Source organism: Prunus persica, chromosome G4 (genome assembly GCF_000346465.2).
Source record: "Prunus persica cultivar Lovell chromosome G4, Prunus_persica_NCBIv2, whole genome shotgun sequence".
Classification (NCBI taxonomy): domain Eukaryota; kingdom Viridiplantae; phylum Streptophyta; class Magnoliopsida; order Rosales; family Rosaceae; genus Prunus; species Prunus persica.
In genome coordinates, this window is record NC_034012.1 from 17,094,123 (window position 1) to 17,114,373 (window position 20,251).

The following is a 20,251-nucleotide window of genomic DNA, read 5'->3' on the forward strand; positions in this document are numbered from 1 at the left end:
GCTACTGGCACGGTTCGGAAACCAGATGGTGAAGGCAAAGGGTGCAGACTTAAGCGGGCTGCGACACCATTGTTGAGTCCATTCACCGATCCCTCCAGGAAAAAGAGGAAGGTTACTGATTTGCATGCAGAGACACCTCAGCCCCGTTTTGATCCAACAAAACCCGTGGCCATGGACGATGTTAAGGCTATCATACAACTTTGCAGGGCTTGGAAAACTGACATCAGGTTAGGATTTGTATCTTGGCAAAACCAATATACTTGTTTTTTGATGTATGCAAACAATTTATACACAGCTATACTATACATGTGTGTGTCATTGTCATATTATACAAGGTGTTCCACTTGTCTATTATATTTGAATTTACCTTTGTAAGTGTTGTTTTTGTAGTGCGGAGCTGGAGCTCGAACCATTTGAAGTTGGGGCAGATTTTTTGTACAAACTGTTAGATGAAACTGCATGGATGAGCTCGAGGGTAACAATTTGAACCCGGCTTTATTTCGATCAATCTCTTATTTGATGACATTGACTATGTGTCATTTGTTGTGATCTTGACGCGGTTGTTGTGTTCTGAAATAGCAGCACCTTGACATGGCCATGTTTCTAATACGCAAAAGACAACTCTCTCATCCGCAACTATTTGGAAGGGAGTGGACAACCGCCGAGTTTTGTCTGCAGGTAATTTTGTATCCATATTATGTGTCACTGCAGTTCTTGCATTGGTAGGAGTCATGTAGGTCTCTCCTTTTGGTGCTTTGGTTTGGGTTTATGTAACGTGTCTTTCACACTTGGTTGCAGCAATTTTTACAGCCGTTTGCAATGCCAAGTGGGAAACGAGTCACGAGGAAACAATCTGCTGCAACGACCGTTGACCCTCCCCCTAACTACCTAAAAAATGTACACCACTTTGTCAATGGGTCATGGCAACATGGGTATGCGCAAGCATGGACGAAAGTGCGCAAGGTCTATCTCCCGTATAATGTTCGACAGTCCCATTGGGTGGCAGTAGAAGTCGACTTTGTGCGACATACTGTCACTGTCTATGACTCGTATTCTGATTTTACCTCCCATAGTATGCTTGTCCGATTCATGGAGCCTATTACCCATACGCTTGCAAAGGTGCTGCATGAAATGAGGTTTTATGAGAAATCGGAGGTTGAAGCGGTGAAGAGAAAGGGGACTGACATGTCAAACTTTAACCCATTCACAATTTGCAGAATTTCCGATGTTCCTCAACAAACTGATGGGTAAGTTGTGTTCTTTTAAATCACTATACTCGGATGTTATGAATAGGTGCACTTCTAACTTGTGTACTGCTCGGGTGGACAGTACTTCATGTGGCATTATGACAGTCAAATATATTGAGTACCTTAGTGCCGGCATTCCTTTACATACCATTGACCCATCCAAGTTTGGCTACTACCGATTTAAGCTTGCAATCGAGGCTTTCAGGGGGGAGGCCTATGTATGAGGTAAAAGTCCTAATCTGACCTCATTGCTGCTTTATTGTTAATTACTGCCTTTGGAATTGCGTTGTTATTTACTTCATTCTAGTTACGTCGTATGTACTCACCTGTGATGTCAGTGTTCATTTAAGAGAACTTACATTATGTTGGGAACTTGTCCAACTGTGATCACTAAAAATGGCTACTTTTGTTCTTCAAAGTGTAGGGTACTGGGGATTTGAACACTATAGATGGTAATGTCAATGTTTCGCAACTGGCATCTGATTTACGTATGTCATATGTTCTAAACTCCGACTGTGTGTAATCCAAAACTTGTTTCATGTTCTTTAAGAAAGGTTCAAACAATTACTTCTTCAAATTGAACATGTCTTACGACATCTCATTTTCCCTTTATATGAATGCTGAAGTGGCACATATGTCCTCCTTCTGCAGGTGGTCCTTCCAGCTTCATACCCATATTGACATCTCAGATTCTGTACATGTATGTGAAAGAAGTTGCAGGATGTTTTGTCGTATTGTGAATATTGAAACTGCCTAAGCAGTTTTTGCGTAACATGGCACAATTTTTGACATTTTGCTCACCACGCGATAAAGTGGGGTGATTTTGTAGTAGGTTGCAGGGTGTTATTTATGTAACGGAATTCAACTGTACTTGTCTTTCATGGTAGAAGGGCTGTATTCACTTTCCTTTGTTAGAACTAATTGTTGACATTCTGTGCTTAAGAAATTCCTGTAAATCCATAATTTGGCACAAGTTGCAGCGAAATGCAATTTTTTGGGGCCACCCACATTGTAGCTTTTCCCATTATTTTATTGCCACTATAGCGAAATATTCGACTCTCATTTGGCAATATATTAGGGTGTTCATTTTCGTGACAGTTGAACGTATATATTCGGTGGCTATGTCATTTTGAACTTGTAAACTCCCAACCATATCATACTTTTTGTTTGAGAATAATGCTTGTTAATTCGACATATTTTTGTATAACTTTGTTTACTAAGTTTAGGGCTTGCATATTGGATATGGATGAGTTTTGTTTAGAACCATATGTGCTGTAATATGAGTTGTTTAAAAGTTTGCTGTTTTGTGCTTCATCATTGTGTGCTTAAAAGAAAGCGGGAAATGAGTGAAGATGGGAACCTACCACCAGCAGCTGTGGTTTAGAGAAATGGGGACATTGATTTTGCTATAAGCTAACTGTTTAAGCTTTTGCTTTTGTTGTTTGTGTATGGATACTTAGAGAACTCTGTTTCTGAGGAGAACTTATAATTTTGTAATTGTACATGTCTTACAAACATTTTATACCGTTTTGATGGTTTATTTATGAATTTATCTTTGATTTTTTGTTAAGAAACAACTGAAGGGATGGTGCCAATTTCTTTCATTTTCTTACATTTGAAAGGAGGGCCATAGTAGCGTCAGTACTGTCGTTGCCACTAATTCATAGGATGTTCCATTACAGTAACTGCCGAGTCGTTTTTCATTTCATGTATTTGTCCGTGGTATTTTGTTCCCCAATATTCTGATTATGGTCAATATGTAAACATTACTGTGGAGCTTATTGTATGTTTTCTTTATTTTGTGGCCATGACTTATTTTGTGGCCACCATACCAAATTGACTGCCCCTTGAATTGCACTTGACGCTACCACAATTGTAGGGGTGGACCTTGGCCAGGGTCTGCGGGAATGGATATTCAAAAGTACATAAAGGTTGAGAAGGTTCCTGGTGGCCAGTTGGAAGATTCAGTGGTTTGCAAAGGAGTAATGATTAACAAAGATGTTATTGCACCTGGAAAAATGAGAAGAAAGATTTTCAACCAACGCATCATTCTTCTTGATTGGCCTCTCGAATATAAGAAAGGCGAGAACCAAACAAATGCTGAGTTGCTTAAAGAAGAAGATTGGGGAGTCCTGCTACAATTGGAAGAAGAATACATCGAGAGTCTATGTGTGCAAATATTGAAGTTTAAACCAGATGTGGTTATGACAGAAAAGGGGCTTAGTGACTTGGCATGCCATTATTTTAGCAAGGCCGGCGTCAGTGGAATGAGGAGGTTGCGGAAAACAGATAATAACAGAATTGCCAAGGCTTGTGGGGCTGTAATTGTTAACAGACCAGATCAATTGCAACAGTCTGATGTTGGTACAGGCGCTGGGATATTTGAGGTTAAGAAAATTGGTGATGAGTTTTTTGCATTCATTGTTGATTGCAAAGAGCCTAAAGCATGTACTGTACTCTTGAGAGGTCCTAGTAAGGATCAGTTAAATGAAGTGGAAAGGAATTTGCAGGTATAATGGTTTTACTTCTTTGTCCCCATTACGTAGAATAAATATATTATGCTGAAATGTCTTATTTACTCCCTTATATCTGGTCATAGGATGCCATGTCTGTAGCAAGAAACATCCTCAAGAATCCGAAACTTGGTCCTGGTGGTGGTGCTACACAGTTAACTGTATCTGCTACATTGAAGCAAAAGAGTTCATCTGTGGAAGGTATAGAAAAGGTAAAAGCTCCTTTCCTCAGCCAAAAGTTTGGTATTTCTTGTGTAAAACTCGTCCAAGAATAACTCCTTGTGGAAGTAGAAATCTAAATTCTGTGAATAAACTGGCTGTCACTTCAATTCACATGCTCCTTGACATACTTTAGATTAAGAATTAGTTGTGGTTTCACTTTACATGCATTTTATTGGAGTTTTATGGCTACACCTGTTTTTATGGTAAAACAGTGGCCGTATGAAGCTGCTACTATAGCTTTTGAGGCTATACCACGTACTTTCGCTCAGAATTGCGGGGTGAATGTGATTAGAACAATGACGGCGCTGCAGGGAAAGGTTTGAATCTGTTTTGTATGGCTTTGTTCAGTTTTGTTATGATTTGTCATTTCTATTTACGTTCTGCTGCATCATTATTATTTTGGTCAGAATATGATGCATCATTTAGATCCTAACCACAATTTTTTTTCCATAGCATGCAAATGGTGAAAAATCATGGATTGGCATTGATGGTAACACTGGTGTGATAACTGATGTGAAAGAGAAAAAGATAGGTGGATATCTTTTTGGCTTACTATTGTTGCTCTCTTTTATTTCCTTCGCTATCTCAATATTCAAATTTGTTGGGTGATTTATATTTGCTGAAAGCTCTGAAATAGGACTTTTAATGTAGTATTGTTCTCAAATGTATCCATTATATGTCCCTTTATTTATATGGCATAAGTGTCAATCTTCTGGTTTATATTGTCGATTTGCTTCAGTAGTAGTTCTAGTTTAGAGCTTCTCCCAATATATTTCGACAGCACTCATGTGAGGGGAAGTGCTGTTGTCGTGGTTATTACTAAATTTCCCAATAAATTTATTTTGTTGGTAAGGCTGTTCATTTTTAGGAATTATGATGTCAGATCTGGGATGCCTACAATGTGAAGGCCCAGAGTTTTAAAACGGCCATAGAAGCTGCTTGCCTACTTCTCAGAATCGATGACATTGTGAGTGGGATGAAGAAGAAGCAGCCTCCTGGTGCCAAAGCTCCTTCCAAGCCTCAAGTTGAGACAGAAGGCGATGCAGATAATGAGCATATAATTCCGGAGTGCTTATCGAGACCACGTGGTTATCTCAGTTTGAATGAAGTTTTGCTTTAAAGAAGAAAATAAGGAGCATTATAAGTTTGATGAGGATATTTTTTAGGTTTGTAATGTCACCTTAACTTGGTAGTGTGTGTTTTGTCCCTCTTCTTTCTTTCTCAATCGACAAGGGGTTGGAAAGAAGAGAAGTCTTCTTATTGGAGAATGCTAATGTTAGTTTCACATGTCATCTGTGTATCGAACACAATTTCTTTGTTCAACTTCGTGGATTGGCACAGTGGAGCTTATTTCTACCATTCTTCTGAATGATTGTTAACAGTCCAAACTTAGTTATTGACACAAATATGTACTTTTCTAAAAGTAAGAAAACAAAAAGTTTTTCATGGCCAAGCATCAATTTTAATAAGCCAGTGTGGCACCTAAAACACACAACGTACGGCACTGTACACAAACTTGTGGAGGAAAGGATTCATATTGAGCATCTATTTTATCCACTTAGGGAGACTAAGAATTGATCTTGTCACTCCCATATTCAGCCAATACGCCACGTATTGATTCAAAGCAGAGCTTAAAAATGAAACAAAAGCAGATAAAAAACCCTAGACACGGCCAGCTGATGCAACTGAAATTGGCAAATAGCAAAGATGACATGAAGTCTGGGACTTCACAAGCGAGGCTGAACGAGGATGAAGCTGTGAGGGTTGCATACAAGCATGGGACGCCTCTTGAAGGAGGCAAAATTGGTGATTCTGAGCCTGTGGATTTATTTTCCAGTCCTCATCATATTCCAAAGTAGGGCAATATGCCTACAATACGAAGGCAATACGAAGGCAATACGAAGGCAATATGACCACAATAAATATACAATACGAAGGCAATAGTAGGGCAATATGGCCACAATAAATATACAATACGAAGGCAATAGTAGAGCAATATAAGTACAATATAAAGGCAATATTAGGGCAATATACATACAATACATGCCAGGGCGGTCCCCTGGGTAACTCACATGCTCGTTAGGAGGGCGTACATCTGACATGTTGAAGTATTACTGGGGACAATTCACAGCTGTTGCCTGCAACCAAACAAATAGAGGTACATTAAGTCTCCAGTTGTAAACGACTATATGGTTAGGTTGAGTGGAGAATATTTGCCTTTCAGTTAGACTAATTACCTTTCCCGTTAAGAAGGTGCCTCTGTTGCAGTTCTATATAGGAATGTTCAGTTATATGTACGAACTGATATGAGGTAAATTGGGTTTTGTGTTGGTGCATTAAATTGATGGGATTCAAAACTACACCATTAACTCCTTGGCTGTAAGTTACAGCAGTACAACATGACATTAACAACAATAAAATTGGCGTCCAAACGACAAAAAACCAAACCTTTATGGGAAATAGGAAATTGTGGATTGGAACCAAAAATAGGACTATGTAAGTAAGCATTTATTGCGAATTTCAGAACACAAAATAGGAAAATAGGAAAATGGCAAAACACGAAAATTGGAAATTTGGAAAACTGACAACTTAAAACTTGGATATGGGAAATAAGGAAACTTGGAAAATTGGAAATTGAAGAAAAGAAAAATTGGAAAAACGGAAATACGAAAAAATGGAAAGTTGGAAAGTTGGAAAATTGGAAAAAGGAAATAAGGAAAAATTGGAAACAGGAAAGTAGGCAATAGGATCAAATGATAGTTGGAAAATTGGAAAATTGGAAAAAGGAAAAAAGGACACTTGGAAAATAGGAAATTTGGAAATTGTAGATTGGAAAAGAAAGCAACTTGGAAAATTGGAAATTTCGAAATTGGCCAAAAGGAAACTTGGAAAATAGGAAAATAGGAAATAGGAAATAGGAAAGAAAGGAAACTCTGAAAACATTAAAATTTGAAAATTCGAAAAATCGATAAATCAGAAAAAAGGACACTTGGAAAGTAGGCAAATAAGCAAATTGGGAAATTCAAAATTGAAAATTGAAAATTGGAAAATTGGAAAATTGGAAAATTGGAAAATTGGAATATTGGAATATTGGAGAACTGGATAAATGAAAAATAGGAAATAAGGCAACTTGGAAAATAGCAAAAGTGGAAATTGAACAAAAGGACAGTTACCAAAATGATAAATTTGAAATAGGAAAAAAAGGAAACTTAGAAAATAGTCGAATTGGAAATAAAAACATTGGATAATTGGACAAAAACTTAAATTTTTAAAATTGGAAATAGGAAACAGGGACACATGGAAAATCAGAAAACTGGAAACGAATTGAAATTGTGGAAATGGGAAATAAGACAATTACCATATTGGACAATTTTAATTACTGTCTGAATTAGGCAAAGTAGGCAACTTTTTATAAGTACATAATGAGGGGAAAATGGGAACATTGAAAAATTGGAAAACTGGAAATAGAACAAAAGGAAACTTGGGAAATTGCACAATACGAAAATAGGGAATAGGAAAAAATAATGAAAAATTGAAAAATTGGAAAATTGGATGACACATGGAAAATAGGAAAATATGAAAAATGGCAAAATGGCATACATCAATTGAGATTGGTGAAATGAGAAATAAGACAATAACCATTATTGGTCAATTCGAATGAGTTGGTGAATTTGGCAAATAGGCAACTCCCTTATTTCAATGACATAATGGGAAAATGACCAAGTTGGGAACGTCCAACATACATATTACAAAAAGGCATAAAGTCAACCTGGGTAATAACTCCCGCCCATACTATCCCGCCCAATACTATCCCGCCTAACACTCCCGCCAATCCCTCCCGCCAATTACTCCCCCTAATCCCTCCCGCCAATAACTCTCTCACTTACTGGTTTGGTCATTAAAATTTGCAGGTATATTAATCAACCGAGCTGTTTGAAATGAAAACTTCCATCACATTAACTGCTGCTTACAGCCACTACCTTCCCCACAGATTTAAGTCACATCGCATTTAGTCCCCTGTTGTTCCAATTAAGTTGTACACCAGCCAACAATAAATATCAAAGACCATGGACCATAACCTCACACCAAACCCAACGATTTCAATTACTGAAGGAGGGGAGACTGAAACAGAAGCCAAGTGACCGAATTCACTCCCTGCAGACTTGGTCCATGGCATACAGCAATGTCAACGCAATACCATGTTTTGGAAAAATCTTCATGCAGACATAGTTTCAAAAATTGTGGAGGGCCAAGCTAGATGGGGTGTCATCAAAAACCGCACAATTCGCTGTCGTTATCATGCGCGCATGCATCTCCTACATATAAAGAGAATGAAAGAAAAAATTGAACTTGCCCCTGCCACTGCAATTATGGTATTCAAGGAATCAGAAGCAATGGCCAAGTTGAAGCAAGAACAAGTGGAAAGGGGATTGGAACTATTTCGTAAATTTGCAATAATTGTGGATCCGGCAGGAAACTGGGCCAATATCACTGTGGCTGGGGTCATGAATTTCATGGGTCGCGGTCACCGCACTTGAAGAGTATGCAACTTCGAATTTGTCAACAGCAGGGAAATGGAACTATGAGGTGGCGTATTTTTGTATTATGTAACCATAGGGTGGCCTGTTGTTGTATTATGTAAGTTTGGAAATAGGAATGTATGGAATGATGAAGCCTCATTTTGTAGGGAAATGGAACTATGAGGTGGCGTACTTTTGTATTATGTAACGATGGGGTGGCCTGTTGTTGTATTATGTAAGTTTGGAAATAGGATTTTATGGAATGATGAAGCCTCATTTCCCTTTTCTATTTCTGCGTATGCAGTTTATCGGTCTCCAGTTCTGTGGCGATATAGCAGCAATAAATATGCAATAAACATGCGGATAGTGGCAATATTATGTCAATATCAGTACAATAGAGTGGTGATAGAGTTACAATATGATCCTCTTAGAGGACATACTGCATCAGAATATGTTTTAAATTATATGGTCCAAAAATATACTAATAAATAAACAAAAAAGTAATTACAACCTGGAAAAAGGATGAATTAAACATCCCTTAAAAGACAGATGGCCTACAGTACAGACCTTCAAAATGAACTCTATATATATATAAAATGCATGCCTTGTAGCACCATCACATCCCCCCCTAAATGACACAAACATGACACCCCAAAACCTCATGCTCCTTCCTCTTTCAACCCCTAAATTATCCATTGGATGCCCAATACTAGATCACTGCTTGGGGGGTGGGATACCCTGCAAGTCCATAACAGAATTAGTAGGGGAGAGTGGTTCTGGGAAGACGCAGCTTTGTCTCCAACTTACGGTACGAGCTCAGCTCCCACCCTCACATGGCGGACTAGGGGGCTCCTCCGTCTACATATTCACAGAATTCAGCTTCCCATTTCGTCGATTGCAACAACTAGGCAACCTTTATCATGCATCATACCCCAACTTAATAAGGTTGGAGCCATTGGAAGACATATATGTTCATGGTGTTCATGATGCTCACGAACTCATCCATGTCCTTCGAGACATAGAAGCATTTATTGCCATTGATCACACCCGCCTACCTGTGAAACTCATTGTCATTGATTCCATTGCTGCATTGTTCCGATCACAGTATCAGACAACTCCGGCAGATTTGAAACGGCGGTCTGAAATGTTCTTCAACATATCTGGGACATTGAAGGGTTTAGCAAATAAGTATGGGTTGGCGGTGGTTGTCACCAACCAAGTGGTGGATTTTATTGGGCCATATCATGGAGTGAATGGGGTGAGGTTGGGAAACTTGGAGTCCCTGCACACATCAGGCAGACGGGTGAATCCAGCTTTGGGACTGGCTTGGGCACATTGCATAAATTCAAGAGTGTTCTTGGCAAGACATGAGCAATCTATTGAGGTTGACATTCGTAATGCTCCTTCAACAAGTATATGTAGTCAAACACATAGGACATTTCACCTTGTCTTTGCCCCACATCTGGCCTATGCATCGGCCGAATTTGTAATAAAAAAAGAAGGTATAGTCGGAGTATCACAGTAACTGTGTAATATAGGAATTCTAAGAACTTTAATGTTTTGGATCCATTTGGAATTACATTCAAGTCCCTTTAATTTCGCACTGAAATTATAATTGCAATCAGGAAGCAATACCAGTACAATAAAAGGTCAATATAATGGCAATATGTCAGCAATACAGCATGCTGTAGCAATGCAACCCAAATAATGCAAATTTAAAAGAATTCCCATTCAACATAACACGAAACCCACCACAAATAAAAGTTGAGTTCACATGACCTACCAAAGCAACACAAATCTTATTGTCTAAGATACATTGCGCAATGGAATATTGTTTTTACAGGTGCTTTTATTGTGGCCTGCGGAACCGCACCTTGAGCACTTTCTTCTAATGCTGCCCTCTCCTTGCGAGGGAATTCTTAACTTCTTTCGTCTGCCTGGCATGACCCTTGCCATGGGAGGCAGCACAACTCGACTTCGAACATCTTCAGGAGTATCCCACATTCCGTGAGGTTGTACCGGGTAGATGCTATCCGAATAAGCATCCATCCAGGTTTTCCGAGTGTAATACCGAGAAGCCTTTGCGTATACACTTACTTTCAAGAAGCGGAAAACTATAACTCATTTCACATAATCCCACTGATATTAACAAAATAACCATGAACACTACCTTTTCGGGGTCGGCAATCCACTAGAGCTTCAAGGTTGCAAGCAGCTATTCAGAAGACATAGCTAAAGGGAAGGGTTCGCGATTCCAAACAGAGACCAACAGATCGAATAGGGGAGAAAGAGATAACGAAGCTACAGAGAGCAACAGATCGAGTAGGGGAGAAAGAGATAACCAAGCTACAGAGATAAACGGCTGCGCTATGACAAAGAGAGCAAAGAGAGAGACAGAGAGTTGTGCTAGAGAGAGAGAGAGAGAGCCAAGAGAGACCCACAGAGCTGTGATAGACAGCTACCAAAGAGAAAGCCAGTTGTGCCAGAGAGAGAGAGAGCTGTGTGACCTAAGAGAACAGAACAAATTTATGAACTTGTGAAAAATCAGCAATAAGGGTACAATAATTTTATATTTATAGGTGATAGTTCCAAATTTTATAAAAAAGGGTGGTATTTTCAGTTACAATTAAAAAATTGGTGGCATTTTGGGCTATTTCCCAATATTCTATTGTTTGACGTCATTGAGTAGTAGTTTTGGGAGGTCCCTCACCGTCTAATATTTTGTTATTTCTCATGTTTACGTGGAAAAAATGGTCTGACGATTGAGGCTGCATCAGACTTTATACCAAAATACCTGAGCCTGGGGTTATTGCCTATGCCGTTTGTGTTTGCCTTTTCAAACCAAGATGAAACCACAATAGAAAATGACCATCTCTGCCTTCACTGATTCAGAATAAATAAAACCTGTTCCATTACATCCATAACCTAACCAACTTTAACCTGCCAACTGTAGATGACCAGGAGTCCTATTACATTTGGAAAACAACAAATAAATGACCATTCCAACCAAGAAAACAGATACCCAAAACCATGGGTTTTTCATCTTTCCTTTTCCAGCGTTTTTTTCTTCTTCCAGCCGGTTTATTTTCCTAAGCAAGCCTGGAATGATGTGCTTCGATCTGGCACACATCTCTGGGTCAGCCCATTCCCAAAATGTACATCCATTCCTCTGCACAAACGGAAGCAATGTTTTCAAACAAAGACATCTAGCATCAGATTTGGAATACAGACAATTCCCACATGTCAGCTAAAACTTACACATAAATAAACTTACCCTTGCACATACTTGAAACCTCCTTCCAGGATGAGAAACCGTCCACGATGTATGCGTTTTGACAACGTTCCCACAGTAGCACAGCCGTGAACACACAGAACTCGCAGCTTCCATTTCCCAGCGAGATCTTGAAGTCGCGTCTTGACCGGCCAACCGAGACGTCACTGACTCACCCTCACCGGTACGGGGGCTCCTCCTACTCATCTTCTTGTTTTGGAGGGTATGAATTGTTGTTCACGTTGTGCAATATTTAGGGTGCTGAAGAGGGTCATCCCAAATTCAAAGGGTTACACTTGCATGTGCACAATGTTTCAGTAACATGGTGTGAGTGCACAAACATGAAACCTGGAGTTAATGGGGTGTTTTTAAAAAGGAAAAATTTTTTTTTTCCAATATTTACCATTGCCAACAGTAACTATAGATTGGGCCCAATGTTATTCATAGCCTTAGTTTATGACAGATACGGCATGGTATACACTTGCATATACAGTACATTCCATTCTTAGTTGTTTTTATATTGGGCTATTTATGACGTATTGGTAGGACAGTGGTAATATATTGGTATCATATTGTAACTTTATTGCATCGCTATTGATTTGTATTGGTTTTATAATGCCCGATATTGGTGTTATATTGGCATTCCAATGTAACCTCAGCATTATTTGACATTGGTACAGCTATTATAACATTTTTTATACTGTCTTACGTATTGGTTTTGCAATGTCAAGGAACAAGTCTACAAATATGGACGATGTGGAAGGTAATTACGTTATATCGAATATGAAATGAATGCAGCCAAACTACATCAACTGCAGTTATCAAAGTTCCTGCATTCAACACAAAAGAAAGGCACCTGAAACGTACATATAATACGAAGGCCACCTCAACCTGGCAGCATACAAAAGCCAGGTGAAACTTACACAAGACAAAATGTACAAAGAGGTGACCTCAAACTTACAGAATACAATCTTAACAAAGACGGCACCTGCAGCTTACATTAAACATATGTACCAACGAGGCCCCCTTTCCCCAACAGAAAACAAATGAAACAAAAAAAAAAGGGCACCTCATACGTATATATTACAAAAATAGGGGACGTCAAAAAGTCCACTGTACTGGGTTTGTCCCCAATAGTAGCCATGGTAATATTACAAGGCAAACCCTCTCGCTGTGGCCCAATTTCGAGTTGCATACCCGTCAAATGCGGCGACCGCGACCCATTAAGTTCATGACCCCTCCCACAGTGATGTCCCACTTTCCTTCTGCATCCACAATTTGTGCAAACTTCCTAAATAGTTCGAAGCCGGATTCCAGTTGTTGTTGCTTCAGCTGAGCCATTTCGTCTGATTCTTTGAATGCAATAACTGCACTGGCAGGGGCATTTTCAATTCTACCTCTGACAGCCTTCATATGTAGGAGATGCATCCGGGCTTGATAACGCGCCCGAATTGTGCGCTTTTTTATGACACCCCACCTAGCTTGGCCCTCTTTAATTTTGCTAACTATGTCTGCATGGAGATTTTTCCAGAACATGGTATTGGCTCGACATTGCTGCAGTCCATGGACCCAGTCTTCAGTGTCTGCTATTGCTGCTTTGGCAGGTGTTTCAGTGTCCCCTCCTTCAGTAATGGCACGGGTTGGGTTTGGTGTGGGGTTGGGGTCCATGGGTGTTGGGTATTTACTGTGGGTTGGTGTGGCCATTAGTTTGACCAAACTGCCATTCATTGTGATGTAGGTGAAATAGCTGCGCAGGCAGGGGGGGTTTGATGGAGTAACTGTGATGGAAATGTTGGGTGGATGCAGCTGGGTTACAATTAAATAGTGGGAGGTATTAATGACCAGGAGTAAATGACTGTCATGAAGAGGCGGGAGTTATTGGCGGCAGTTGTTGGGTCCAATTTTAGGCGGGAGTTATTGGCGGGAGTTGTTGGGCAACACATTTGACTTCGCCTGTGCATAATAACAGCTGTATATAACTATTCTTTACCATTGGTTGGTGGTTGTTGTATGGGACCCATGTTGAATTTGAAATTTATTCCTTTTGTCCTCTTTCCCCAATTTCCCTCCTGTACCAAAACTACAAATTGTCCCAAATATATGAGTACGGTAATTTGACAATTAATTGGCCAATTACAAAAATGGACCATGAAAGTATTTGTAGGTGGATTCATCCCACCTGACGTTGATAGGTGTGTATTTTCGTATTTGGTCCGACTGTAATGGGCATTTTACAATGCTGGCAGTGACAGAGAGGAGTAATGACTGAAGACTGATTTTGTAATGTAGTCATTGAAAGCAATATAAAACAGACAACTTCTTCTATATAAGAGGGTCTAACCTACTCATTCAATTCCATATATATCATACACGAAAGCTGTACTAAAGCTCACCCTATTGTTGGTAACGAAAAGGAAGCTCTAGATTGATTTTGTAACGTTAACTGTTTTTCAGGGTGCATGTGTGCATTATCCCCATTTCAAGTTGAAGATGTCAGACGTAATCCCTCCAAACGAGGTTGTTAGTTACCCAGGAGACCAGCCATGGCATGTCCCTTTCCCATCTCCACCTGGGACTCCAAATAACGATCCCACGTCATCCGGAAGTGAGGCAGACAACATTGATCCGCTAAAGAAAATAGCTGAAGTGAAGCATCACCTCCAATATTTGTGTACGGCAACGGATTGGTGGGAAACCAAATGCGATATTCATGGCCAGGTGATGGGCAACTTGACGAACAAGCTGAACAAAGCATTTGCTAGAGAAGTTAAGCAAACAATGAAAGCCGAAAGTCGAAGCGCGAAGTTAGCCTCGTTGACGTTACAATTGGAAGAAACAAAGAAAGATGCTGTCCAAAAATTCACTGAATCTGAAGAATTTAACCATGAACTGGTTGAATGTTTTAACAATGGGTTCGAGATGTTCCGGGATTATGCTTCCGTCGTGTCACCAGACTACAATTGGAGCGAAATAGATGTTGGTGGTGTCTGGCAGGTGCTGAATAAGGGTGGCCAGGGAATGGCTGATCATAGCCTTGTGCATGCAGCGAGGAAGAAGACCAAAGAATTGGATCTATTCATGGACCTGTAAACATGGTGATTTTGTGGAAAGGTTTCTGTAGCTGGGTCAGGGTAAGTACGGGTGGAATCATTTTGTATGTATCTGGTGGCTTTTGTATGAATGTGGTGCCTTGTTTACGCCTTCCTCTTATTCTCACCGTTGAGTGGGAAATTACTTAGTTTGTATACATATGAAGTACTGTAACGTGGAGGTGTGCTTATTAAATGTTTATTGGCCTCATATTAGAAGCATTACGGGTGTATATTGTGTTTGTATTGTATAATTATTGACACATATTGTAATCGTATTGTGCTTATAGTACTGTTATATTGCTGCTTTATGGAAATACACCTCATATTATAGCCTCTACATCTGAGTAGTTATAAACAGTGACTCTAGCAATGGTCGTGTATATGGAGGGTTTCGGACAGATCGATGGTTATGACGCGCGGAATATCCATGGAAATATGGGACATGTATTGATACCTTCAGGCAATTGGATACAAACCACGGACACTGTGCCCAACAATATAGAACACTAATAACTGACTTTGTTATTTTGCAAAACAGGTTGGATTGGAAGAGTTTGTTCCTCTGTGTGTGTGACTTGAAGTGAATAATTAACTATTTGAAAAGTCCATATGACGATAGTAGTGCAGGATGTTCACCATGTGTACCTGCATGGATAGTTTCCCAAAAACTATATATAGTTTGGTCTATGGCAATCAGAACAATGAGAAATCATGAAGTACAATGACGCTCTCAGTAATTGCGTAACATTTGCATTTGAATTACGTTTCAACAAAGGTACAATACAATACCAATACGATGGCAACAAGGGTACATTACAATACCAATATGATGGCAACAAAGGTGCGATACAATACCAATACGGTGCATATAAAGACAGGACATAACGTTGTGTAGGAAAGGAAACCAAGTGATGCCAACGTGACTACAATCACATTTCACAACACCAAATCGAATTCAATTTAAATGAAAATAAAAGGTACATCACAAACGAATAGAAATGCTAATCTGTAAGACACATTGGCCAGTGGAACAGTGTAAAAGTAAGCAGCTGGTTTCAATAAAACAGGTAGAACTGTATGTTAACAAATTGCTACTAATAATAGGCTCTCATTGCAAGGAACTTGTTACCTTGTTCCATATGCTTCACATGACCGTTTAATTGACGGACTTCCATCCCTGCAGCATCACCGAACCTATTCATGAACTTCACAGTTGATGACAAGTGAGGTACAAACTGAACAACTGTGCAATATGCGCAATTAGACACTTCAGTTCTTGAGAGGGACAGATTGTTTGCATGTATTTCGGTAGTGGCCCTTCACACCACACCTTGAGCATTTTTTTTGCCGGGAGTCCTCTCCTTTGGAAGGTACTCTTTGCATTTTGCGACGGCCCGGCATAACCTTACAAACAGGAGGAAGGATTTTGACATTGTTCAAATGTTCGGGAATAACCCATGTGCCTTTAGGTGGTACAGGATAAATAGATTCAGCATATGCAGCTGCCCATGTAGCTCGTGTATAATAAGAAGAGGCAAAGGAGTAGGGGTTCAAATTCAAGTGCCGACATACCGCAATAGCATGCTTGCACGGGAGTTGCTCCAAGTCAAACTTCCTGCACGTACAACTACGGTTTGCCAAGTGCACCAGACCGTTCAAATCACCATCCAGAACATTATACTCAACATCATTGATTTTGACCACATTCATCCTTGACGCAGCGTCTAACCTCTTCCTTAACTTCTGTTCACCCAAATCAGGGCACAATGTAGAATGACATTTCATTGCTAAATCTCGACGTTGACTAAACCAAGTGAGAAGTAAATTTGTGATTTCATCGATCAAGTGTAGGACCGGAAGCATCCTTGCAAAACGAAGAACTGAATTAATGGACTCCACAATATTCGTTGTCATCACATTATAGCGTCGTCCATCACAGTGGGCCCGTGACCACTTCTGAACGCCTGCACGTAGTAGATAAGTTCGCACTCGCTCATTGTTTATCATCGAGAAGTGACGATTGAACTCCGCTAGACGATAAGACTTCGCTGCCCTTATAAAATACCCCAATATCGGATCCCGTTGCTTCAAGTGAAATGAGGCTTTCATATTGCCCTTCAAGTGATAAAAGCAAATACCATGGCTTGCCCCAGGAAAAACTCTACGCAACCCATGTTGTATGCTAACATTGCGATCAGATATGACAACAAGATTCGAGCAATCACCAATTGCACAATGTAATTTTCTCAAAAACCACTCCCATGCTGCATCCGTCTCCAAATCTCCAATCCCAAAGGCAACAGGATATATGTTGCGATTTCTGTCAAATGCGGTCGCAACAAACAAAACACCTTTATACTTGCACTTCAAATGGGTAGCATCAACAGCAATCACGGGCCGCATTGACGACTTAAATCCTCGTATGCATGCACCAATTGACATAAAAAAATATAAGAAGTGGTCGGCTGCATCAGTCTGAATGTATGTCAAAGTTCCCGGATTTGTACGCTCCAACTCATAACAATAGGAAGGGAGAAGGGAATACGACTCTTCTGCAGACCCTCTCATTGTTTTGAAAGCTAACTCTCGGCTTCTCCAAGCTGTAGAGTAGCTTATGCTGACACCAAATTTTTTTTTCACATCTGTCTTTATATCAGCTGCAGTATAAATGCTGCGTGAATCCTGAAATCTCCATTTAACACAGTCAGACACCAATTCGGCCGTAGCTTGAGGATGGTGACTGCTTACAAACCTCAGATCACATTCATGAAGTGGATCGTATTTAACAACCTTAAACTCATGTAATCCAACTTTATATGCCCGAAGTTTCCAAGGGCAAGGCACCTGCCAACAGCGAACACAAAACCGACGCTTCCCAGATTGGACTGTTCTGAACCGAAAGTGGCCTCTAATTGCTGCTAAACTGATGGTTTTTAAAAGGGCAATCTTATTTGGATACACTCGGCCAACCTTCAAATTTGCTTCCCAATTTATGCACGAAAGTCCTCCACCATAACCAATATATTCCACACTCTCACCATGCTTCGAATCAACCCGAATTGTATGCATTTCACTCGAACTTGATTGCCGGGGAGGTTCAGATTGCACCTGTCTACACTGCACAGTGGAGGGTTCCGCACTGCTGTCCTCATGAGGATGCAGAATTGGTGCAGAGTACGGTTCCTCTTCATTGCTAGGTTGATTGAAATCAGCAACTATGTTTTCACCGCTTTCAAAATGAACTTCTTCAACCCAATCACTCCAATTAAAACCATTCCCACCATTTTCAGTTTCATTGTGCGAAATTGCCACATTTCTTCGTTCCACAACAAAGGTAGCAGGAGCATTGCTACTCTCCACGCTTACAATGCCATTACACCCTTCAATACCATGCCCTTCGATGTTTTTGAAGCTTGCTACTAAAGGGGTTACTTTAGAGGCCATAACATCTGTGTTGTACTTGAGAAAATATTGAACATCATCATTGTCTTCAACCCTTATCTGCTTACTGACAGATGCGGATACAGGAACTGAATACTTCAATGTGACACTATATTTCGTGGGCTCTGCATCCATGATCTTATAAATGCGTTCAACAAGTTCAGAAAACGTTACGTTCCGTGACACTATTATGCCTTTAGCCTCCCCACCTTCATAACTCTCAATGTTATCCTTCTTAACCCAATTTCCATTGTAGCATACCAAAATTCCAACTGTATCCATTTCTGCAAAAAACATAAATAATTACTACACCGATTCATAACACTAAAAAAATACAAAATAGATGAATAAAAACATGCACAACAATCATTCCACTACACATATCATCTTCTAAATCCTCAAATCTTCAAAAGTTAATTGTAGCTGCTTCAACAATTAACTTTTATTCCTTTTTGTTTTTTCTCTGATTTAGAAGATGATATCTGTGGGTTCCAAGTTATTAACAAACTAACATACACATACAATGGCAGAAATATGAACCCTCTAACCCTCCAAGTCTTTTGCACAAATGTAAACACCTTCAACAAAAGGATCAGGGAAGCAGAAAGCGTATAATGTAGTACAAGCTGAATTACCAAATTCGAAACCAACACACACAAACTATACTTCTTACCAAAACAAACCCAGAATGCCAATAAATTCCCCACATTAGCATCTAAATTGAGCCTAACACTAGCCGTATTTACAAATTTGTAGGCCAGACAAAGTTAACCTATGATTTGTCTGTGTGCTGTTATTTTCACCATTATCAAACACATTGCACTACATTATACACGCATTCAGTCAATTTTAAACAAAATTCAAGTTCACCAGACAGCTCCCACTGCAGATAATATCACAAACTATGAATTTCAACATATCACAACAAGTGCAAACTGAAAATTTAAGCTTTTATGCCCTCTGTGGTGAAAAGGGGCTGAACGATTTCATAATACACATACACTACCAAACCAATATCACAACTCACATCCGTTCACAACGACACCGGAAGTCGCCACTTTCCCTTCTCTCTGGAATCGCAGCAGTCAGCTCGATCTGGAGGTCAACAATGGAGGCCGTGCCTTCCGGCTTCGCTGCGCCCAAACTAGGGTGCCAAGTTTGAGGACATCTGGGTTAGGACGATGGATGGGTTGCGAACTGGATTGCTCAGTGGGAACATGTCTCGCAACCTGGAGTTCCCCCAATTTTTGCCAACCTTCCAACACAGAGGAGAGAGAGTTGAGCTGAGTTCAGACAAGTTCCCTTTCAGAAAAGGGGTGGCAACGGGTTGATACATGTGCTTTTATATGGAGGGCAGTTTGGTCATTTCACGTTCACAAGTGATTATATCAGAACACAATTTGTAACCTGATTATTTCAGAATACCACTTGTGAAAAGTGATTATATCAGCTTATTTCCCTTTTGTTTTAGTTAATTTAGGGAATTCTTGTCCTTGGTCATGTGTGATGTGTGTGCATTAATTTTCTAAAAGTGTAGGATTAGGAGAACAGAAAGTGATTTAAAATTTTTTGTATTTAATTTTAGGGCTCTTTAGTTTTAACCCATAAAAAACTTAACTAATTTGGAAGAAAGATAATTAATTTTGCTTAATTAATATATAACCAAAGCCACCTAATTTTACCAAAAGGACATCCAACAACCCTAAAATTACTACATGTGCCATTATGCTTAACTGTCAAATACAATTTATTTAATTATAAATCAGAACTTAAAACTATCAAAACGACATAACATTCCCACAAAACACAACACAAAACGACACTACTCAAATTTAATCACTTCAAAAACTGGTTTCGTGCGACCTTTCATATCCCACTGCAAACCTACAAACTATTCTCCAAAAACGAAGCCGATGAGCAGCAACGGGGACGACCAGAAACGAAG

The 20,251-nt window shown here is 39.7% G+C and overlaps 2 protein-coding genes, 1 long non-coding RNA gene and 1 pseudogene across 3 annotated transcripts; 3 read left to right on the forward strand and 1 right to left on the reverse strand.

Annotated features, from left to right (window-relative positions):
- On the forward strand, window positions 437–847 carry LOC109948494. The gene is made up of 3 exons (XR_002271136.1): window positions 437–475; window positions 583–678; window positions 799–847. It is a non-coding gene; the product is annotated as an uncharacterized LOC109948494 (long non-coding RNA).
- On the forward strand, window positions 3,099–4,592 carry LOC109948659 (annotated as a pseudogene).
- On the forward strand, window positions 8,952–10,027 carry LOC109948660 (DNA repair protein XRCC3 homolog). Its single transcript, XM_020562349.1, has one exon. The coding sequence runs from the start codon at window positions 9,146–9,148 to the stop codon at window positions 10,025–10,027; it is 882 nt and encodes a 293-aa protein (XP_020417938.1). The 5' UTR covers window positions 8,952–9,145.
- LOC109948661 lies at window positions 16,135–18,588 on the reverse strand. Its single transcript, XM_020562350.1, has one exon. It carries the CDS (start codon window positions 18,586–18,588, stop codon window positions 16,135–16,137), a length of 2,454 nt encoding a protein of 817 aa, XP_020417939.1.